Source organism: Plecotus auritus (genome assembly GCF_963455305.1).
Source record: "Plecotus auritus genome assembly, chromosome: 4".
Classification (NCBI taxonomy): Eukaryota; Metazoa; Chordata; class Mammalia; order Chiroptera; family Vespertilionidae; genus Plecotus; species Plecotus auritus.
Window position 1 is genome coordinate 45,593,424 of NC_137775.1, and position 24,936 is coordinate 45,618,359.

General features: G+C 37.7%; 1 protein-coding gene across 3 annotated transcripts in view; it reads right to left on the minus strand.

Annotated features, from left to right (window-relative positions):
- The window catches only part of GRIK2 (glutamate ionotropic receptor kainate type subunit 2), a 592,068-nt gene that overhangs the window by 178,819 nt on the left and 388,313 nt on the right, over positions 1-24,936 (minus strand). For all 3 annotated transcript variants that reach the window (XM_080666610.1, XM_080666611.1, XM_080666612.1), the window contains one exon: positions 118-324. In XM_080666610.1, coding sequence (XP_080522736.1) covers positions 118-324 — 207 coding nt within the window. The remainder of the gene's footprint in view (positions 1-117; positions 325-24,936) is intronic.

A 24,936-nucleotide genomic window follows, 5' to 3' on the forward strand; every position in this document is an offset into this window, starting at 1 on the left:
GAAATAATATATTTGAAATATGTTATTGCTCTTTGACATTTTTAACCACTTATCATAAAAAAGTAAAAACTCTTAGCAATCTACCAAAGGTAATAAATAATGATAAAAGGGACTTACATGATCAATTAGTTCACGGACCATTCCATTCCATTGTCCATTGGCATCATCCTGGGCTCCATATTTCCCATCCTCTACAAGTCTAATTTCATATGTAAAGCCAAGGATTGTAGATAACTCTCTGAGAAGGTCAATGCAATAGCCTTCAAATCTATCATTCCCATAGAGTGGTTTGTCAGACTTCTTAAACAGGACATAGGGTTCTTCCTGGAAATAGTGAACATGAAGATAACAGGTATCAGCTAATCATGAAACTATTAGATTTATAGCACTCCTTAGAAGATAGAAAAATTCACATTAATTTATGACACAAGTCAATTTTTTTTCTAGTTGTAATTAATATAGTTTGAAATACTAATAAAGTAGATTATCAGGAACATTTGTGCTTCACAAAAGGATACTTAAATATAATAATTTTACCTTGACTACATAATAAAAATATGATGTTATGTCTTTAGCATATAGCTTATATCATATATAATAAATATGACATGTTATATACTGCATAATACATATATATATGTGTATTACGCAGTATATAACATGTCATATTATATATATATATACACACACACTAGAGGCCCAGTGCACAAAATTCGTGCACTGGGGGGGTGACCCTCAGCCCAGCCTGCACCCTCTCCAATCTGGGACCCCTCAAGTGATGCCCAAATGCCCGTTTAGGCCCGATCGGATATCCCTCTCACAATCCAGGACTGCTGGCTCCCAACTGCTCACCTGCCTGCCTTCCTGATTGCTCCTAACCCAGCCATGGGCAAACTACGGCCCACGGGCTGGATCCGGCCCGTTCGGCTGTTCTATCCGGCCCACAGAGCTGAAAGAGCAGAGGGTTCTCTTGCTCTCCCCTCTGCTCCTTTACTTTGAATTTATATTAGTTCACACAAACACTCCATCCATGCTTTTGTTCCGGCCCTCCGGTCCAGTTTAAGAACCCATTGTGGCCCTCGAGTCAAAAAGTTTGCCCACCCCTGCCCTAACTGCTTCTGCCTGCCAGCCTGATCACCCCCTAACCACTCCCCTGCCAGCCTATTTGCCCCTAACTGCTCCCCTGCCAGCCTGTTTGCCCCTAACTGCCCTCCCCTGCTGGCCTGGTACCTCCCAACTGCTCTCCCCTGCAGGCCTGGTCCCTTCCAAATGCCCTCCCCTGCTGACCATCTTGTGGTGGCCATCTTTGACCACATGGGGGCAGCCATCTTGTGTGTTGGAGTGATGGTCAATTTGCATATTACTCTTTTATTAGATAGGATAGAGGCCTGGTGCATGGGTGGGGGACAGCTGGTTTGCCCTGAAGGGTGTCCCCGATCAGGGTGGGGGTTCCCTTGGGGCGTGGGGCGGCCTGGGGGAGGGGCCTGTGGTGGTTTGCAGGCCGGCCACGCCCCCTGGTGACCCAAGTGGAGGCCCTGGTATCTGGGGTTTATTTATCTTCTACAACTGAAACTTTGTAGCCTGGAGCGGAGCCAAGCCTTCTGCTTGCTCCGTGGCAGCAGCCATTTCTATTGGGATTTATGTATCTTCTATAATTGAAACTTTGTAGCCTTAAGCAAGGCCTGGGCCATCCAGGGTGTGCGGAAAGCTTGGCTTCCTCCATCACCGGGGCAACCCTAGCCTCCTGCTCTTTCCAGCTCCGTGGCTGCCGCCATTTCTCTTTGGGTTTATGTATCTTCTATCATTGAAACTTTGTAGCCTTGAGTGGAGGCCTAGGCCAGCAAGGGCAGGCGGAAAGCTTGGCTTCCTCCATTGCTGGGAAACCCAAGCCTCCCTCCTGCTCTCTGTGGCCGTAGCCATCTTGGTTGGGTTTATTTGCATATTCGCTCCTGATTGGCTGGTGGGTGTGGCTGGTGGGCGTGGCTGGTGGGTTTAGCAGAGTGGTGGTTAATTTGCATATTACTCTTTTTATTAGATAGGATTATAAGAGAAAAATAATAGTTTCTTTTAGAATCCTATCTAATAAAGAGGGAATATACTAATTGACTGCCCCACCCTCAAAGATGGCAGTGCCCACAGCCAATAAGGAGGGAATATGCTAACTGATTGCCATGCCCTCAAAGATGGTGGCGCCCACAGCCACAAGATGGCAGCACCCAGTCCCCTCAGCCCCGCTGGGGCGGCAGGCACGCGCCTGCCTCTGGAGTCTCCCAGTCCCCTCTGCCCCCCAGCTGCCCAGGGCCGGCTTGAGGCACAGGTAACCAAGGCTGGCCGAGTCTTGTGCTGCCGGCAGTGACAGCAGCAGAGGTGTGATGGGGCATCGCCTTCCCCTGATCACCGGGTTGCCTCCCACCCCTGAGGGCTCCCAGACTGTGAGAGGGGGCAGAGGGGCTGAGGGACCCCCCTCCAGTGCATGAATTTTCAGGCATCGGGCCTCTAGTATATTATAAAACTAACATTTACTAAGAATGTATACATTCATACAAAATTTTATGAACCACCTACTATGAGGCAGCCCTTCTCTATAAAAGAGAAATCCAAGTCCTCAAGTTCATGATATAGAAAAGAAAATCAATACTAAATGCCTAAACAAATAGAACATGTAACTTTCTCATCAATAAATGGTATAAAAATGTAAAATAGGGCAATAGGATACAGAACTACTGCAAGATATTTGGCAAGATAAGACAAGACAACACACAATTGAGTAATATGTGTGGAATGCTTTTCTGAGGAGAGGAGAGATGCAGTGGAACTTAAGAGAAGGAGTTTGGCCACTTGAAAATCTGAAAGAAGGGGATTTTAGGTCAAGACACAGCAAAAAAAGCCCTGAGACCAATATGACACTGGACAGTTCCAGGAAGAGAACAACAGCCATCGATGAAGGGATTAAGAAAACAACAAAAAAAACTCCTCATAGACATAGACAGCGATATGTGATGATCAGGACTCTTTTACAATGGCCATTTTCAAGAGAGGTTAAAAGAATTTCCCAGTTTATATGGTTACCAAGAGATAAAGAGGATCTAAGAAGGGGAAAAGATGATATTTTTAACTCAGATTATTTAAATTCCAGGGTACACACGTTTCCCACTATTTTATGTTGCTTTCTATACTATCAGACCATTTGTGGAAATCCATACATGCTGAATTTTTAAATGCATTTAGGTTAAATAACTTTAAATCAGAAATTAATCTGTAGCTAAATTCAAAGCTAGATAATTAGTTTTACCATTAGGTAAGAGAAGAGTTAGTATCCTGTCTAATTTTTATGTACATGATCACATGTAAACTTCATTCCCCAGAGGTAAACAGAGTACTAAGAATGTGATAGATATAGTATTTTTCCAACCTTGAAGTTATTATATCCATTTCTGCTCTACTCTTAAAAGTGAGATAACATGATTCCATTGATCACAATTTAGATACCCTTGTTACACTGACAAGAGGAAATACTAAAGCTAAACAGCTTTCATGTGCAGAGCATATTCAGGTGTCCCTTTTTCTGGTTTTCCCACACAACTTTTAAATTCTTTTACCATAATATTACCATATTGAGTAGTGAGAGGTGATTTATATGTGTATTTTCTGAACTAGAATTGCACAATGTACGTGGCAAGATAGTTACTTAAATTTTCATTAATAGTACCAGTCATCACCACGCACCTAGCAGGCTTACAAACAAAATGACTGTATAGTGAATTAAATGGAAATGGGTTGCTGTGGTCAACGGGGGAGGGAGGGGAGGGGGCAGGGGACAAGGGAACTTGAACTTGAAGAGAAAAATTACCAGAGGTCTCTTTCCCTAGGGGGTCCTATTATAGTAGTAACAAATCCTCAGGTCACTAACCCATGAGCAGAGGGTTAGAGATTTGAGAAGTACACACCATATTCCCCTGCAGAAGAGAGGCCAGCCCGAGAATTTAGGGCTGGGAATTAAAAGAAGCATATTGGTTCAATAGATTAATTCTGTCAACTTCATACTTTGTTTTTCATTCAGTTTCTGACTTATAAATGAATGTATGTATATATATTAAATTAATTACATATATAAGTTAAATTTATTTACATATATTAAATACATATAAAATAGATTATATTAGTATGTATTAATTTAAAAGTCACAAGCACTAGTCATTTGTCAAGATCCCTGCACTAATAGCACCATCTAATATTTTCCAAGCACTTACTTTGAGTCAGGCTCTGTTCTATGTGCTTTTCTTAGATTAATTTATTTATTCCTTATTACAACCCTGTAATGGTCAGTAACATTATTGTTTCTATTTTATACATGAAATAACTGTGGTCAGGGTTGCAAAGTATTTTGCCTAACAACAGTTAGCACACAATTCAGGTAGTCAGACTACTAGACCGCATTAAATGGTTCCTAGTGATCATTTCCAAACAGCATGTCAATGCATAATTGCACAAAGCTCATTGGATAACTTAATATGTACTGTATGGCTTTATTTTTTTTCAATCAACTGGGATTAACTTCTGGTCTATGCTGCATGCAAAATGATAATACACTTACTCATTAAACAATCCAATCAAAACAACAATGTAGAAAATGAGTAACTATATAATCCAAAAATTCATTTTCTACATCACAAATTATCTCCTTTCCAAATAAGAATACATGTTTTTAACATAACAGTACAGAATTTAGGAAAATAGCATATTTAAACCCATCAGACTCAGTAATATATGTCTAAAAAGTGCTCCTATTTTCGTATTTTCACTGTTCAATCACCATTGTCTCTATTTTACATTTTTGTTCCAAAATATTTAGGTATATTTTTCACACGAATTTACTTGAACACTGAAGAAAAATATGATAAAAGCTAGTGAACACTTAAGAGTCCAGGAGGCATGTGCATGGGAGGTATATGTGCACAAGGTACAAAAGCAGAACAAAAATTTAAAGAATTATTATGCTATTTAAATGACATTAATCTAGCATGTAGTAGTAACCATATGACCTATTAACTTGATTTTCTTCACCTATAACCTAATAAGAAAACTTCTGTCAGAGACAAATAAAATTGTTGACCCCTATGAGATTAAAAAGTCTCCTTAGACACGCTATCGTATTACTAGAAAAAATTATGTGGTCTGAGTGCATCTTTTTAGTATTTATGGATCTCTACAATGTCAAATACCATTTCCCCATATTTAATTCTGGTAAGTAAGACACAGTTTTCCAGCTGTGATTCCTATCTCCAGTTACACTGTGTCACAAGATAGTTTACATGGAGTTATGACTCTCTTTTAAACTCTCTTTCTCTGCTTCGCACAGCACAAGAATAAATAATATACTCATGTAAGAAAAGAAAAATGGTACCAGAAGCAATTACTGTACCACATATTGAGTTCAATGAATAATATGATAAAACTCTCCTGGGCAACTTCACTGATTTCTCATAGAGTCTTAAATCTCCACATCAGCATTTGCTAGAGGTAAAGGCACTTCATTCTACCGGCATCTGTAATAAGGATTTGTCAGCATTTCCACTATCAACTCCAGTTCTAAGGAACCCAACAACTCATATATTTTTATCAGCATTAGCTGGGAATTGGCACAGAATAAACCTAAAATAAAGTTCTGAAAAAGTAAAGTATGTTTTAAGGTTCAGGGGAACAAAATGTTTTATTTATATATAATGAAATTTCATAATTATAAGTGTATAACTCATATATACCTCAGTCCTTATCTACAGAGAGCTAAATTATCTTCTTCAGATGTTAACCCTTGAACGATATTGTCTTACCCATGATATTCAAAAGACAAGGCCATAAAATGCAAATTAATTTTATATTATAATCTATAAAATATCTCTTGCTATTGCAATAATAAAGCTAAACTAACTAATTTATTTCTTCACACATGAATAGAACTATTATGTGCCAGCACTCTTTTAGGTTCCAGATATACAACCATGAAAAACAAAAGAAAACAGTGCCTAAGAATTCTGCCCTACTGGCGCTCCCATGTAGTGATGAACTTAAGACACTTATCTATTTCACATAATTCTGTATTACTTGCATGGCTACTCTGCTTCATTAATCATTAGAACAAAACATTACTTTAGAGCACATTTCTAAGAAACACAACTGTGTGTCTTGTTTTAGAGCAGTGGTTCTCAACCTTTCTAATGCCGCGACCCTTTAATACAGTTCCTCATGCTGTGGTGACCCCCAACCATAAAATTATTTTCATTGCTACTCCATAACTGTAATTTTGCTACTGTTATGAATCATAATGTAAATATCTGTGTTTTCTGATGGTCTTAGGCTCCACAGCAGTGGTTCTCAACCTGTGGGTCGCGAACTGCTAGCAGGGTCGCCTAAGACCATCGGAAAACACAGATATTTACATTATGATTCATAACAGTAGCAAAATTACAGTTATGGAGTAGCAACGAAAATAATTTTATGGTTGGGGGTCACCACAACATGAGGAACTGTATTAAAGGGTTGCAGCATTAGAAAGGTTGAGAACCACTATTTTAGAGCATTCTGTTCCTCTGTGGATATTCAGTTGGCCCCAGTCTGGTTCTGAATTTACTCTATAACCAGAAAATTTTAAAAATTAGTTTGTGGCAACCACTGAAACCCAAATTGCTTATAGATAACATTATTCTCAATTAAGAACAGTATTAAAGGATTTATTTTTTATGCAGTTATATTGTTAATGACTCAATTTTTCTGTAATGAAGATAAAGTTGACCAAAAACAAAATAAAATAAAATAAAAACAGCAACAAAACACCACCTTTTTTCAAATAGCATCCCTGTGCCAAATGAAAAGTTATGGACTTTAAAACTTTAAAATGAGCAGTTTATATTTTCCCAAGAATCGTTTATTTATTTCTATGTTCTGAACCTTGAGAGCATAACCATTACATCTCATCACTGTCTTCACCCTGAAAACACTGACTAATAAATAATAACAGAGCAACTTGGTTTTCAATGAGTTGGAGATCAAGGTAGGTGCTGAGAAGCTGATTAGAAGTAGAAGGCTAACAAATGAGCAACATGAAGGGCAAGGGCAATGCTGCTGCTGAGGTTGCCTCTTCTGGAGGTTGAGTCAGCTCTTTAAAACTATCAAACGAATGTGTTAACATGAGAAAATGTTTTAAAAAACAACATACCTGAATATCTTGCCCTAAGATGCTCAAGAGAACACAAAGTAGAGAATCATGCTTTTGAAAGGGAAATTAAGGACATTACCACTGACAGCAATGTTCAGAAGATGGATATTTCTTTAACAAATAAGTTATTGACTCCCTATAATTATCTGATAATGACCTATCCCTCTAATCTAATAGGCAACACTCTTGGATAGATGAAGAACATGTATCATGTAACCTAGATCCCCACCAAAATAGCTTATGATAACAATAGGATGTTTTCAAAATATTAATACATATTTTCAATTGGCATGTTTTGATTTTAACTGGCCATCACTAATTCTGTATGGAATAGTGAACTCTAAGTAAAAAATGACAACTCCAAAAATGATCAATAAATTATCATGGTCTTTTAAGGGAGTACAATTTTAAGTTTTTATATGCTGTCTAATAAGATGCATGTAGATATTTACATTTGATAGCCTCCCTCTAAAATATAAATAATTTTTGTTCTTCCATCCATTTTCTACCAATGTACACATAAACAAATACTTTTTGTATAGATCCTATGTACTGATTTCTAGAATAGAGGTCAGCAAAATCTCGCTTAAAAATTAAATAGTAAATATTTTGGCTCCTTGGACAACACAGGTGCAACTACTCAACTCTGCCATTGTAGAACAAAAGAAGCCATAGAAGCAATGGAGAAGCTGGCAAAAACTGTTAGAGTTATAAAAAATCAATTTTTTTATGGACTCTTGAATCTAATAAAAAAAAGAAAAGAAAAAGAAACAGCTTACAACTAGGGAAATGCTTTGTGAAGAGAAAACCTGCAGGAATTTGCTAGAAGACCTCTGGTACATACCAATTTACCCTGTTACTACTACCCTCCACTTCCCTATTCTGTAGCCCCCTTGAAGAGGGCAGCCAGTATTCCTGGGGCAGGCTCTGAGTACCATAGGGAACAGTATGGGCTTATTCTCACAAAAGGCAGTTCTGTATTTTGACTGTGTGATGGTTCCCTGGAGGACCGGCTTATGGGCTTCACTTTGTTTCGCCTACATGGAGCTTTGTGGGGGCTGAAGCTGCGCTATAGGTGGTATTGTAACGAGCATTATTTTCAGACAAATACATTAGCCACTACCTCCCGAGCAAGAGGCAAAATTACATGAACCAAAATGCTTGGAACAGAAGAGGCTGGGGAAAGAGATACTTAAAAGAATAAGGTCTATGAAAAATTCTAGTATATTAAAGGGAACCTCTATTTAAGGGAAGCCCACATAGATGCCTATTTATCAGAGAAACTCTAAAACACTTATTTGCAAAGATATATGCACACCTCTGCTCACTGCACATTATCCATGGTGTCCAAGACATGAAGACAACCAAAGTGTCCTTTGATAGAGGATTGGGTAAAGGAGATGTGGTACATATATACAATGGAATACCACTCAGTCACAAGAAGAAATACTGCCATTTGTGACAACATGGAGGCACCTTGAGAAAATTATGGTAAGCAAAATAAGTCAGTGAGAAAAAGCTGAGAACCCTATGTCTTCACTCATATGTGGGATATAAAAGTGAAACTCATAGACACAGAAAACAGTACGGTGGTTACCAGAGGGGAGGGTGTGGAGTGGGGCAGGGGGTAAAAGAGGCCAAATATATGGTGATGGAAGATGGTTTGCCTTTGAATGGTGGACACACAATGTGATACATAGATTATGTATCATAGAAATGTACACTTGAAACCTATATGATCCTATTAACCAATGTCACCCTAATAAATTTAATTTTTTAAAAAGAAAAATGGAAAACTTAATAATGTTAAAATAGAAATAATCCCCAAAGCAATCAGAAAATTCAGTGCAATCATCAAAAGCCCACTGTCTTTTTTGCAGAAATGTAAAGGCTAATCCTAGTTACATCACTTACTGTATTTATTTGAAAGATGCAGAATAAGTAAACCATGGAAACAGAAACCAAATTAGTTGCCAGCAGCTAGTCCTAGGGAGGAATAGTAAGTGAATACTTAATGGATACAAAGTTTCTAGATGATAAAAATGGTCTGGAACAAGATAATGGTGATGGCCATTCAACACTGTGAACATACTGCCCCAGCCAGTTCGGCTCAGTGGACAGAGCATCAGCCTGTGGACTTAAGGGTCCCAGGTTCAATTCTGGTCCAGGGCATATACCTTGGTTAGAGGATCCTCCCCGGCCCAGGCCCTGGTCAGTGCGTGTGCAGGAAGCAACCAATCAATGTATCTCTTTCACATCAATGTTTCTTTCTGTCTCTCTCTGTTCCACTCTCTCTAAAAAATCAACGGGAAAGTATCCTCAGGTGAGGATTAAAACACTGTGAACATACTAAAAGCCACTGAATTGTATACTTCAAATGGTGAGAATGCTATATTTTATATTACGTACATTTTACCTCAATAAAGAACAAAATGAAACAACCAAACGAACAAAAAGTGGCCAGCCCTTTGGCCTTAGTTCACCAATCCCTGTGAAGAATAAATAAATGAAATATGTAATGTGTCCTCAAATTGCTATGATATATTATTTAGAGAAAAATAAATACAAGCCTTGGCTGGTGTGGCTTAGCTGGTTGGGCATTGTCCCTTGTACCAAAAGATTCAGGACACATGCCCGGGTTTCAGTCTCCATTTCTGGTGGTAGAGGGTGTGAGGAGGCAGTCAATTGATATTATGTTCTCACATTAATGTTTCTCTCCCACAACTCCCTTCGGCTCTCTCTAAAAATCAATAAAATGTTTTAAAATAATTACAAGATATATATATATATATATATATATATATATATATATATATATGTATGTATATATGTATATATATACATATATATATACATATGTAATAGAATATATATATATATATGTGTGTGTATAATAGAATTGTACTTTACTAGTGCTTGTGGGTAATTACATTTATTCTACTACTTTGATCTGACAAACCACTGATAAAAATAGCCAATCCTTCCCAACTCTGGTCCCATTCACAAGATGTGCAATATATCTAGATGTACTATAACCACAAATTTATACTCCCAAAATGTGTGATAGATGAATCTAGAGAGTGATTATTTTTCCTTATTTTTATTTAAAAATTCTCCCATATCTATTCTTTATTCTTTTTTTTTAATCAACACTGAATGTTTAATGAGTAATAGTATAAATAAAATAATTGTCTCTCTAAGCACAAAATTATGTTAGCTATTGTGTGGGTAAACACCTTGTTCAATGAGAAAATTAATATTTAAATATAATTTCTCAAATCTCTTATTTTACTTTATTTCATTCTCTTTTAAGAATGCACTTTTGCCCTAGCTGGTTTGGCTCTGCAGATAGAGCATTGGCCTGCAGACTGAAGGGCCCTGGGTTTGATCCCAATCAAGGGTATATGCTTAGGTTGTGGGCTAAATCCCCAGTAGGGGACCTGCAGGAGGCAGCCAATCAATGTTTCTCTCATCATTGATGTTTCTGTCTTTCTCTCTCCTTCTCCTTTCATATCTAGAATCAATTACACACACACACACACACACACACACACACACACACACACACACACACTAGGGGCCGGTGCACAAAATTCGTGCATGGGGGTGGGTCCCTCAGCCCAGCCTGCATCCTCTCCAATCGGGGACCCCTTGGGGGATGGTAAACCGGCGGTCAGACATCCCTCTTGCAATCTGGGACTGCTGGCTTCTAACCGCTCACCTGCCTGCCTGCCTGATTGCCCCTAACAGCCTCTGCCTTCTTGCCTGATTGCCCCTAACTGCCCTCCCCTGCTGGCCTGATCTTGCCCCCAATGGCTCTCCCCTGCCAGCCTGATTGCCCCTACCTGTCTCTGCTGGCCTCATCGCCCCTAATTGCCCTTCCCTGCTGGCCTGATCTTGTCCCCAAGTGCCCTCCCCTGCCGGCCTTGTTGCCCCCAACTGCCCTCCCCTGCTGGCCTGATCTTGCCCCCAAATGCCCTCCCCTGCTGGCCTGATCGCCCCTAAGTGCCTCTGCCTCGGCCCCCACCACCATGGCTTTGTCTGGAAGGAAGATCGACATCTGGAAGATGTCTGGTTGACCCGGTGTAATTAGCGTATTACCCTTTTAGTAGTATAGATAGATTATATAGGATAGGATTGCTTAAATGGGGGGGAGCCTTTTTCAGCAGGAGGAGATGCTCTTGGCAGACAAAAACACATAATCCCTATATCTGGACTGATAGCCAGTCATATGCACTATACTACCAAACCAGTCATGAAAAAATTGAACCACTTTCTTACACCTTATACCAAACAGCTGTTGCCATTAAAACCCCTCCTCAGCCCCCACCTTAGGTTCTGCCTTCGAAGTTCACCCAGATTAGGTTCTGATTGTTTGGTTTCTATGCCAGTCAGTGTCAAAAGCTCCTCCTCCTAGGCAGCCATTGGCTCCTCACACTTCACCCAGATTTGGTTCTTATTGGTCGGTTTCTATGCCAGTCAACGTCTCTGAGCCTATCTCTGGGACTGATCAAAGAGGCAGGGCTGATCAGCAGCCCCAAGGAGGCCTGGAGAGAAATAGAGGTGTGGCTGCTGGCGAAGCCAGGAGAGAAAGAGAGAGGCAACGGCTGATCAACAGCTGCCATGGAGGCTGGGGATCAGACCCTGCCTCTCTCTCTGCAGGCCTCTATCTGGGCCTGATCCACAGCCCCCTTGGCAGCCAGTGCTGGGTCGCTGCGCTGGCACTGGCTGCAGTCAGTGCGGGGTCGCCATGACAACCCAATACTGACTTCTGGTGTTAGGTCGAGCCTTCGCTCCTTATGGACCCTGGCTCTTTATATAGAAAGGTATTAAAAAAAACACAACACAATGTGCTTCCTCTTTTCACCTTAAACTTATCATCTAATATCTGCTTTTATTTTCTCCTTGATTATTTTCTATAAAATAAATAAACAGGTCCTATTAGTATCTATATATTAATTCATTCACTCAATAACCAGTTATAGATGCCCATAAATATCTCAGGCATTATGTCATGAAGAGGAGAAGACTAATAGGACATGGTACTTATTCTTAAGGAGCATTACAGTTTAATGAGAGAGATGGAAAGTAAATAGATAAGTACAATGTGAGGTCACAAGGAAATAGCATTTGATTTCAGTTCTCAGTCCCAGTTGTACATTAAAAAAATTAAATATTTTCAATTAAAATTATAATACTGATGGCCACTTCCAGAGATTATGATCTAATTCACCTAGGGTGCTACCCAGGCATCCTTACTTTTAAAGAACTTTCTAGGTGATGAAAATGTGCAGTTGGGCCAGCTTTATGGGTGTGTGGCCCATGCAGATGTACAGAGCCCAACACTCTGAAGGTTCCTGTGCTAGGTTTACTACTCTGCTGGTGCCCTTTTAAAATTCTTAACCATTTCTACAAAAGTGATCCTCGTTTTCATTTTACACTGGGAGCAGAAATTAGTAGCCAGTCATATATGCATTAAGGCATGAGAACTACTGAGTTAAACGAAGAAGTAAATGGAAATATTTTAGAGAGAGAGAATTATTCATGTGGATGTTGAAAGGAATAAATAGCTGTATGATTTAAGGGAAAGAGAGTGTGAAGCAAGAAAAATAGGGAGAGATAATATCATAAGAACCTAAGTTAGGAAAAAACCTTTTTTCTATAAAATTCTGAAAAACTATTTAGATATAATCATTGTTGATTATCAGGACTTCAGCTCATATCCTGTCTAGAATGGCATTCTCTTTCCTAAGATTATTTTTAAGCATCTACCTAAAACCAATTTTGAGGTAGGAAATGAAGTTGAGAATTTCTCCCCCAGTATTCTCCCTTTAGATATGTTTTTTAACTATATAGACATTGGATAAATGTGAATGCCTGTTTGGGAGAGAGAAAAAGCAAATCAAAAGGAGAAAGACATGATTTGTCAAATGATTACAAAGTGTTTTCAATCATTAGGATTCTGTTTCCAATAATTTAGCACAACAATTTGCTTTTGGAGGCTTTGGGGTCTTATAAAGGAGTACCCATTCTCTAACTCTACTTATATAATTTTTCCAAATCAGCTGATAGATATATGAATTAGAATCAAGAGCTGAATACGAATTGGCTTCCTACCCTCCTCACACCTGAGAATGGATCAGGTACTGCAAGCTCTTCAACATTCCTGAATATGCACATAAAACACTCATACCAAAAAGTCCTTGTGCAATGAGGATTATCCACCAATGATCAGTAGCAGTTAGCAGCATGTATCTGCTGAAAGTTCTTTTTTACAGAATGAATGGTGAGTTTAACTTTCAGCCACTGTCCTCTGTAATCAGTAAAATCAACAAATGTCTATTAATTGCCTATCATTAAAAATATAGCCTTCTTTAGGACAGACTTGTTTCTCCTTAAGTGTCTCTTATCTAGTTGAAAATAGAAAAGTGTAAATTAGTAATACAAGTTTTCATGTAAGTGCCTAAGGAATTAATTGTATAGATAAGAGGACCATTAGGTGCCAGCAAAAGGAAAGAAAACATGTTCCAAGGTAGTTAGATAAGTCATCCTAGAGGAAAGGCCATCAGAAAAATGGATTGTAGAATGAGAACACATTAGATAAATGGAGAGAAATAAGAGTTGTTCAGGTAAAAGAAATGGAATAAGAAAAGGTATACAGAAGAATTTCCCTGCACATGGCCCAAAAAGAGGAATGGTGGGTAATAAGAGGAAGATGTTTATAAATATGTTTAAAAACCTTGGGGAAAAACAGTAAATATGGGCACCGCATTCATTGCCTTTTAATTTATAAGTTACTTTGTAACCATTAGAAGTTATCATCCTGTATAATAAAAGGCTAATATGCAACTTGACCGAACAATGGAATGACTGGTTGCTATGATGTGCACTGACCACCAGGGTGCAGACACTAAACGCAGAAGCTGCCCCCTGGTGGTCAGTGCACTTCCACAAGGGGAGTGCTGCTCAGCCAGAAGCTGGGCTCATAGCTGGCGAGTGCAGCAGTGGTGGGAGCTTTTCCTGCCTCCACGGCAGAACTAAGGATGTCCGACTGACCTAAGCTGCAGCCCTAAGCCATCAGTCGGACATCCCCCGAGGGCTCCCAGACTGCGAGAGGGTGCAGGCCAGGCTGAGGGACACCCCTCCTCCCAAGTGTACAAATTTTGTGCACCGGGCCTCTAGTTTATAGATAATATTATGCCAGGAAATTGTTATGTATTTTCCAAATTTTTACCTCTAATACAAACTTCAAGTTGCATTTCATTATTATTATCCTCATGTAAAGTTAAGATAAATTACCCAAGGTAAATCATCTAATATATGGCAGATTCAGAATTCAAAACTAGACTTTCTAATTTCTATTTGACCCTTAAACCTGCAGAAAAGTCCTTTTTTCAGTGAGGTATTAAATTCAGATATCAAGTGTCAATTAATCCTCTGCTGATTATTGGTGGGGTAGACAGTTCATGGATTTGCAAATATATGTAAATTCCTTCACAGATATCAAGGAGGGCTTCAAAGTTGTTATGGTTTAACCTTGTGTTGTCTATAGTGGATTTTTCTTGAAAATTACCCCAAAAGTTTTATTTTTAATAAAGTTATGCAATTAAAAATATTTGGAAATTATACATAATTGCATCCCTTTGAGATATCCACAATACATATGAATGTACTAAAGACTCAGTGACAAAATAACCCCAAAGAATTTGGCTCAACCAAGTATTTTCCTAAATCTATTTAACCACAGAATAGTTGTAGGGTATGCCTGTATCACATATTTATTAGAACTACAGAATACACTGAAATTCTGATGTAACCAATTAATAAGCAGGGAATGCTATTGCTGAAGGGCATAGAAAGTGCATGCTGTATTATGAAAGTAGTGTTTCGTTTCTAAGGTCAGAGAGCATTGTACATACCAACAATTTCAAGTATAAAACTTCAAAGTAGGAAATATAAATTTAGATTTCTTTTAAGAACACAAAGCTGTAAGAAATATTTGATGAACTTTAACTCTATTTACATTTGAATGCAGTATAAAATATTCTTCATATAATGGGAAATGTTTTCCAAACAGCTATGTGGCAAAGGCCTTGCTTTCCTATTAGTTTGTTCTCAGATGAAGTGGTAAAAATTCTTCTGTTTGTTTGTTTTACCAATATAACTTTACTAAGACAAGGTGATTAAAAAAATTCACAAGTTACTTTTTTTAAAAAACCAATTACTACATGAAACTAAGGCTAAGAGATCTCAGAACACAAAATTCACAAAATTCAAGTTAATAATGCTCATTCTTGTTTGATTATCTAATTAATGACATAAATTAATGGCATAAATGCCTTGTGAGTGATGCACCTAGTAAAATACATTGACTTATAAATGGATAAGGACCTGGGGACTTACCTATTATTCTGGATTTCTAGGAAAAAATCACTCACTTTGGTGATGTTAGTAGAGCAAAGTACAGAAGTGTTTTCTGCCAGGGGAAGCAGTCAGTACTTTTCTTTCTGAGTCATTGTGCTGGGTTAACTGGATTTAGGATATAGTCTGTCATTAATAGAACCACTTAAATCTCAAATAAAGAGAAGCAATTAGGAATCAATGTCAAATAATCAAGTTTTGATTGAAAGTACAGAGATAAGGACTTGAGAAACAGATATTGATCAGAAAATGAATTTAGGTTGGAAGTACCTGACATAATTTAGGACTTACTGGTCTTGAAAATCTGGTAATTGTCATCATTACTTCTCAATATGGATAAGGAACTCATGAGCACGAATCAAAGGACAGGATATATATATATATATTACTATACCAAATGCTTTATCTTCCTGAGAAGCTCTCATTTATAAGTATTTGTCAAATAAAAAAATACAGTAAATATATTTATGATATAATCCAAGAAAGGAGAAATGTTCAGTGGTGTAGATTCACTAAAAACACACATGTGCTCTCTAACGAACAATATCACCAATATTCATAATGCCAACCACCATCTATTTTGATAACTCCAGATAACATCTCCAGTAAGAACTATTCTCTTCAGCTATAGAACTACATGTCTAACTGCCAATGAAAGACACCATAAAAAATTAAATGCAATATGCTTAATATTAAATTCATCATGTATTACCCTAACTGCATTTTTACAGAGAAAAATTTAGCCCTATGTGAATTTAGCATTAAGTAACTTAATAAACAAATGGATCACATATAATAAAAAGCTAGAAAATGGACAACCAAAAGCAGAGAAAAAGTAGGAGAAAAATAATAAGGAAATAGGAAAAAATTAAAGTATAAAATAGGAAAAAAGAGAATAAAAATTATAAATGTCTCTTAGTAAAAGCAACAATAAGGCAGTAAGATTTCTTAGTTAACCACATTTTTAGAATGAGAAAAAATTTCAAAACACAGAATTTTACATTGGAAAGGTACTCAATAGATAGAGATTTTCAAATTTATATAATGGCCTTATGTGAAAAGCTATGTTAATAAACTTAAATACCTTGATGTGCATCAATGCACAAAATAAAACTGGCTCAAAAAAAAAACCAGTAATAAAATAAATAGGTAAATAAACATAAAATAAATTATAATGATTATTAAATAAATCTTCCAGAAAAAAATCTAAATACTGTGAGATTTTATTTTTAAACTAATATAAAGCAAATAATCTCAGGATATATATAATGCTTTAGAGAGTAGTAAATGCTATGGAACCAGTTTCTCTCTTTTTAAATGTAGTTATCATAACACTGACATAGAAAGCTAACAAAATGGTTTAATACTGTAACTAAAGAGCAGTCACTATCAAATCTACCTAAAAACAATACAGCAAACAAAACACAGAAGTCCATTGAACAATTTTTCAACCACAACCAATAATAGTTTATCTCTGGAATACAACTATTTTCACTTTTCAGAAGCTGAATAATACATTCATCAGAACAATAATTAAAACTTGGAAATTAATGATAATCTGTATAGGTAACCAATGTATTCAATAATATTTATTGCCCCTTGAAATATAAATAATTGGAAAACTAGAAATAAAAAGTCTTTTGAGAATAAATTCTTTATTTTAGCTAATAATGATAAAAATACCATTAAAACAAAGAAAATAGGTTCAAAGAGTGAAGGTCTCACCAAATGCAAATAAAAAATAAGACAGATAAAATCAATTAAAATTAGTAAAGGATGAGGTAAAATTATAACTACATATAAGATGCACAATTAAATATTTAAATAACCAAAGACAATTAATTATAGACCTCTTAAATATAGCAATATTTTCATGAAGTGACTTAAGGAAGCATTAAAAAATAAAGTATTTTCCTGTTTTCATGACCAAAAAACATAAAATCACATTGTTTGAATTCATAATTAGAAATGTCATTTTAGGAGACAATCAGCAAGCTCTCCCTATAAGCACTATTTGGTCAATAGGCTATTGAAATATGGCATGTGTTCTTTTAACTTTAGCTTATAATATTACTGTTTTCATTGTTTTCTGTGTGTTTTCCCTAAACCATTGGGAATTTCAGTGGAATGTAAGAGAAAGTATATCTTTTACTGTGTTAATGAGGATAGCACCCCTTTGATTACAGATGTTCAGACAATTCTAATTATTTGAACTACAAACCAATACTAGAGTTAATAAAATGAAGCTCCAGCACTGAAACAGTAGATTAAGGATGAAAAATAGAATGCAAGTTGACACAGAAAACCAGGCTCCTAATGAAGGGAAATGGTATGTTTTGTTCCATCAGCTTCTGTTTTTCTTTGGATCTGACTAGGGAACACCAGTAGCTTCTCCACAGTAACTGTCCCTCCCTTGTCTTCTGCTTGACAGCTGGCATAGGGTGCCAGGCTGTCTGCCAAGTGAGGAGCCAAGCCATGGTCAAAACCTCCAAACAGAATGAAGAGCCATATTCTGGTGCCTCTCTTTTAAATAGCTTGCATTTTTTCCCTTCTGAAAATGGTTGGCTGTTCTTATGTTTATCCTAAAGTGCTTCAAATATAAATCTTATTGTTTATTACTTAAACATTTCATAGAAACATTTATTATGATGGTAATAAATAACAGAGACTTTTAGAGCTTTATTCAAAATTAGCAAACTTTTGGTTATTGAGTGTGAAGAAATGTGAATCATTACTGAAAGAAAATTTAAAAATAAAAAATTGTATTAATCACTATTATGAAAATATATATTTAAGTGCTAATTTAGTAGATCATGTTTGTAAATTCTTTCAAAATAATTTCAGAAATAATTAATACATTATACATAAGTGATTAATTTATAAGGTATTTGATTACATTAATTTAAAATGGTATTTTTAAGCCTGATGAAATTTAATAAGAATAGAGTATCAGTAACATTTGTAAATATTATTGACTATTTGGTTTTATACTTTTTATACTATCCAAGGTCTATAGAAAATTTCAAGCTTGTAATTTTACTTTTTTTTAAAATAAATATCACCACTGACCTAAACTAGTCATTCAAATATAGTCTTTTTTTTCTAAGCAAAATTAAGGAAGTTTCATAAATGTATCTAGTAAACTTTGATCTTTAAAATGAGAAGGATTATTTAAGGGAATTAGTTAACAGTAATCTTAACTATTAGTATTTTATTTCATTTTAATGATTCCTACTACACTAAATGCTCCTGGAAAATACAGGCAAAAAACCTGTAACTGGACAGGCAAAAAAAAAAACCCAAAACACCTCCAATTCACAGTATGACCTATAAGAACAATAAGCAATAGATAGGCACAAACAATAATGATATAGCTAATTGTCACTACTCCACTGACACACAGTATTATTCATTTCTTTTTAGCACCTGCCTTTCCAACTGTTGTGCTTTTACTGCTGTAGAGCTAAGGAAGGTCTTGCCATTGTCGGAGTCATGGTCTTGCAGCTTCCTTCTAGTCACTGGCTCTTTGCTGCCATCCCTAATTAGCAATCATGTCAGAAGCCCATGGTGCACTACAGGTTATCACAATTGGAAATGAGAATACCAGGAAGCAAGAATGAAAGAACCTAGCAGTTACCATCAAAACAACTTAATGTCTTCAAAAAAAAAGGCAATACTAAGAATGACTGGTTTGTTAGAATCAAAAACTATTAATGAGAGAGTCTCTGTAAGAGCTCAACATTGCTCTCTTGCCTGAACAACAAACCCTGTTTTGATATCTCAAGACATTATCATGTTTTCCTTTATTTTATTTTATTACTAGAGGCCTGGTGCATGATATTCATGCACGGGGGGTGTGTGTCCCTCAGCCCAGCCTGCACTCTCTCCAATCTGAGACCCCTCGAGGGATGTCTGACCGCCCGTTTAGGCCCAATCCAGGCAGGATTGGGCCTAAACGGGCAGTCGGACATCCCTCTCACAATCCAGGACTGCTGGCTCCCAACTGCTCGCCTGCCTGCCTTCCTGATTGCCCCTAACAGCTTCTGCCTAACAGCCTGATCACCCCCTAACCACTCCCCTGCCAGCCTGATTGATGCCTAACTGCTCCCCTGCCAGCCTGTTTGCCCCTAACTGCCCTCCCCTGCAGGCCTGGGTCCCCCCCAACTGCCCTTCCCTGCAGGCCTGGTCACCCCTAACTGCCCTCCCCTGCAGGCCTGGGTCCCCCCCAACTGCCCTTCCCTGCAGGACTGGTCACTCCAAACTGCCCTGCCCTGCTGGCCTGATCACCCACAACTGCCCTCCCTTGCAGACTTGGTCCCTCCCAACTGCCCTCCCCTGCTGGCCATCTTGTGGCAGCCATCTTGTGTCCACATGGGGGCAGTCATCTTTGACCACATGTGGGCAGCCATCTTGTGTGTTGGATTGACTATCAATTTGCATATTATTCTTTTATTAGATAGGATTAGATAGGATAGAGGCCTGGTGCATGGGTGGGGGCCAGCTGGTTTGTCCTGAAGGGTGTCCCAGATCAGGGTGGGGGCTCCCTTGGGGCATGGGGTGGCCTGGGAGAGGGGCCTGTGGTGGTTTGCAGGCTGGCCACGCCCCCGGCGACGCAAGCGGAAGCCCTGGTATCTGGGATTTATTTATCTTCTATAATTGAAACTTCATAGCCTTGAGTGGAGCAAAGCTTCCTGCTTGCTCAGTGGCTGCAGCCATTTTTGTTGGGATTTATTTATCTTCTATAATTGAAACTTTGTAGCCTTGAGTGAGGGCTAGGGCTGCGGGAGCTTGGTTTCCTCCATTGCTGGGGGTAACTCAAGCCTCCTGCTCTCTCCAGCTCTGTGGCTGCCGCCATTTTTGGGGGGATTTATTTATCTTCTATAATTGAAACTTTGTAGCCTTGAGTGCAGGCCTGGGCCAGCCAGGGTATGCAGACAGCTTGGCTTCCTCCATTGCCGGGGAAACCCAAGCCTCCTGCTCGCTCCATGGCCACAGCCATCTTGGTTGGGTTAATTTGCATACTTGCTCCTGACTGGCTGGTGGGGGTGGCTTGTGGGTGTAGCAGAGGTACAGTCAATTTGCATATTACTCTTGTATTAGATAGGATCATCACCATTTATTCACCTTATACCTTCTTCCATCTCCACCCCACCCACCTCAATCACCACACTGTTGTCGGTGCCCTTGAGTTCTTTCTCTTTTTTTTTTTTTTCTCAGCCCCCTTCACCAACAACCCTCCCCCTACCAAAGCTGTCTGCCTGATCTCTATTAAGACACTATTAAAAAGGAACTTTCACTTAAACTTTCTGGATAGAAAATGAATAACTATCACAATCTGGGAGCTGCCTTTTAAAGCAACAACAAAATCGTGTCACAGGCCTGGAGAGCAACTTTTCATTTAAACTTTTCCACTTGACTGAATTATCAGCTCACATTGGAGGTCTTGATTGTCACAGTCTTGCTGCTGGTATTTGTATTTGGCCATTAAATATTTCATTAGCTAAATTCACAAGTGAAAGAGTAAAGAGGAGAAAAAACTGAAACTCAAATCAATCAAATGTGCCATTTCGGTAAAAGGTGTGATGGGAAAGGTGACTGCACGTATTAGCTAATCTCCAAACTGCTTTTTGTTGTAAATCTAATTTATTATCCCCTTACATGAATAATCAAGTTTTGACTATATGTAAGTTATTGCCAATGTCTCCATTCAAACATGACTAACAGGGCTTGTTATCTCCCTTCCCAGCATCCCTATCATGTTCTGTGGTGATGTTAATACCCTTTCCTCATAGGCTTTTAACCTGGAAGTCTTCATTCACATTTCTCAGTTGTTTTTGCCCCACATCTAGTCCATCTCCAAGAAATCTCATACCTGATTTTTCAATGTTGCCATCTCTTTTTTCTTTCCAATTAGCACAATGTCCTTCAAATCAGACTCTATAAATTCCCCATTCAATAGTACCCATGGATTAACCTTTTCTAACTTGTTACACAGGTGTCTTGACTCACTTTGTTAAACTCTTTTAGAACAACCCATTCTTTTTTCTTTTTTTGGTATCTGAATTGTGAACATTAGGTATAAAGTGACTGAGTTGTTATCTTTTCTTTTTTAAAAAAAAAATCTTTATTGTTGAAAGTATTACATATGTCCCTTCCCCCCCCCCCCCCCACCCAGTGCCTTCTCCCCTCCAGCCCCTCCCCAAGCCTTCACCTTCTACTGTCTGTGTCCTTGGGTTATGCATATATGCATATGAGTTCATTGGTTGATATCTTCCCCTACTCCACCCTCCCTGCCTTCCCTCTGAGGCTTGACATTCTGTTGGATGTTTCTATGTCTCTGGGTCTATTTTTGTTCATCAGTTTATGTTGGTCATTAGATTCCACATATGAGTGAGATCATGTGATATTTATATTTCTCTGACTGGCTTATTTCGCTTAGCATAATGCTCTCTAGGTCCATCTATGCTGTTCTTTCTATTTTAGTTATTTTCTATGGAAACAAGCCTCTGGCTTGAGTGAATAGAAAAGTCCTTGAACCACAAATAGGGTTTGAAAATATAGGAAACCATTTAAAATACATTTGAAATAGATGTGGGAAGGCCTAAGTTGAAGAAGAAGGTTTGATGCAGGTTGAATTTGATACTGGACATACAGGTACATAATTGTACGTCTATAAGTCATCACAAATGTACATGTGAATCTCAGATCAAGATCATAGCTGAAATTTAGTTTGTATACTTTTAAATGGTACTATTTGGATAACATCTTTGAAAATGAGACAGTTAAAGAAAGTTATTTAATTTACATGTAGTTAAAGCTATGGTTAAGCTAAACCAAAAATTCATATTCCTGTATTCATTCTTCTATATCAAACTTAATATTTTGCTCACAACAAAATAATTACATCAAAATTATAGTTTTGACAATATGTTGGCAATAAAAAAGAATATAAAAACAGGATTAAAACACTTAAGGATCTTTATTATCATTTTATTTTATAATTATATTAAGTACAGAAGGATGAAGGAAACAGGCAAGTGTGTGTGTGTGTGTGTGTGTGTGTGTGTGTGTGTGTGTGTGTGTGATTATGTGATAAAAAATAAGGTTCTTGGTCACTTTTAAAGCCTTTAAAGATTGAGACCCTAGGATTTTTTTAAAAATTATGCCTAATTTCACATTAAAACACATGGCCTTTTTTCTTTCTTCTCACTGGTGTTATGACCAATAGTTTTATGTTTACCTATGTAATCTGGAGGTCTAAGAAAATATGAGAAGCTATTAGAAATAAAACACAATGAGTAAGAACAAAAGGGGAAAACGTAATGCCCGCACAGTCCTGGAAATAGAAGAAAAAATTATGGTGAAAAAAGGTTCGGTGGCCTTTGAGCAAACTGGCTGCAGGAATGGGTTATGAGGAGACAGTTTGAATGAGGCACTCTCATCTCACTCATGTTAACATTTAAGTAGTACTTCCAACAACACCTACTTAGAAATATTGTAGGGGTCACTAAGAATGAAAATCATTTTTCTTTGTGAAGCTGCAGTGTCCAGATTTCCAATAAGAATGCTAACAGCTCTCTAAGAAGAACTCGGTGCTTTATGGTCCTTTTGCGACAATGGAAAGAGAAGAATCAGAGGGAAAACTTGTTGCAGTGGAGATTGGGAGCCTTAGAAATCTGCTTTTGTTGGTATTATGGAAGAAGCTGCAGAACCATTTAGAGGGTGATTTCGGTCACTTCTGACTTTTGTCCTATGACTCTTCCCATTGTTCATGGGAGTGTGCTCCCAGATAAGCCTTCTGTATCTGTGAACTGTTGACAATAAGCTTTACAAGCCCAAGCAAGTAAACTCACTGCTGAAATACACAACCTGCCAGGAAGTGCTAGGAAAATTAAAAAAAAAAAAGGCTAAGATACAGATGCAAACACATTTGTTAAATTCATTGAGTAACCCTCTTTAAAAGTAATTGATTTTTCTGAAAAAGTATGCAAATGTATAGTAATTTGCACAATAAAGTGCCACTAGTCGTCAAGGGAAAGAATATGTATACTGGCATTTAAGTACTAGTAATCTTCTGATGGACAAAAAACAGTTATAAAGCTGCAAAGTGGGAAACACTCCACATATTTAGAAAGTAGGAAAAATCGATTGAAAACCAAGAACACAGAGGGAAATAGGCATTCCCTGTATGAACTTAAATAAATATTCAGTCACCTGATACTGCCTCTAGCTAGTGCAGTGATTCTCAACCTTTCTAATGCCGCGACCCTTTAATACAGTTCCTCATGTTGTGGTGACCCCCAACCATAAAATTATTTTTGTTGCTACTTCATAACTGTAATTTTGCTACTGTTATGAATCGTAATGTAAATATCTGTGTTTTCCGATGGTCTTAGGCGATGCTGCTAGCGGTTCTCAACCTGTGGGTCGCGACAACATGAGGAACTGTATTAAAGGGTCGCGGCATTAGAAAGGTTCAGAACCACTGAGCTAGTGGATCCACAGCAGTAAGGACTACAAAATGAGATTATAAACTGAAAACAGCACACATCATTCCTTAAAAGCTGTCTAAATCTCATTCAGAATTAGTATTTTTGTTATTATTTTGGCAATTAGGATTTGACCATCTCTATGAGATAAATGAAATCATCATAAATAAAAGCATGATTCTAAGGTTGATATTTTTAGTTCCATTAATAACAATGAACACAAGAAGCAAGGAATTTTAACAAATGAGGTTGAAATTTGAAAAACAGAGTTGTAATATGAGGAATGTTAGAAGACATGACTAAACCTGAGGTTTAAGTTTTAACGTGCAGGTAAAGTTACAAAAATTTCCAAATTGTATGACACATTGATCTTCATTCAAAACTAAAACAATTTAGGCATCTATAAATTATTTAGGACTTTCTAAAATGAATCAATTCCATGCTATAATTATACACCGCACCTAGACACTATATTGGGTATAGGTTGTTGTTGAAGGGGATGAGATAAGCCCCAACATTAATTTGATTGCCCATAAAAATCTGAGATTATGGTTTGAGGAGGCTGAAAGAAAACTGCGTGCTAAGTTAGGAGAGGAGCGAAATAAGAGGCCCAAGACATTCAAGCAAGAGTAGCCGTAATCTTGTCTTTGAAGATGGATATATCTCAGTGTTTGAGGACACACCATAACAGCATCACAGTGTGAAATATATGTGGGATTTATGAATGAGAAGCATTGCTTTAAGTGAGTAATCATTACTCAAGATCCTATTTTGGTCATAAATCATAATTGTTAGACTTTTCCATGGTGGGCC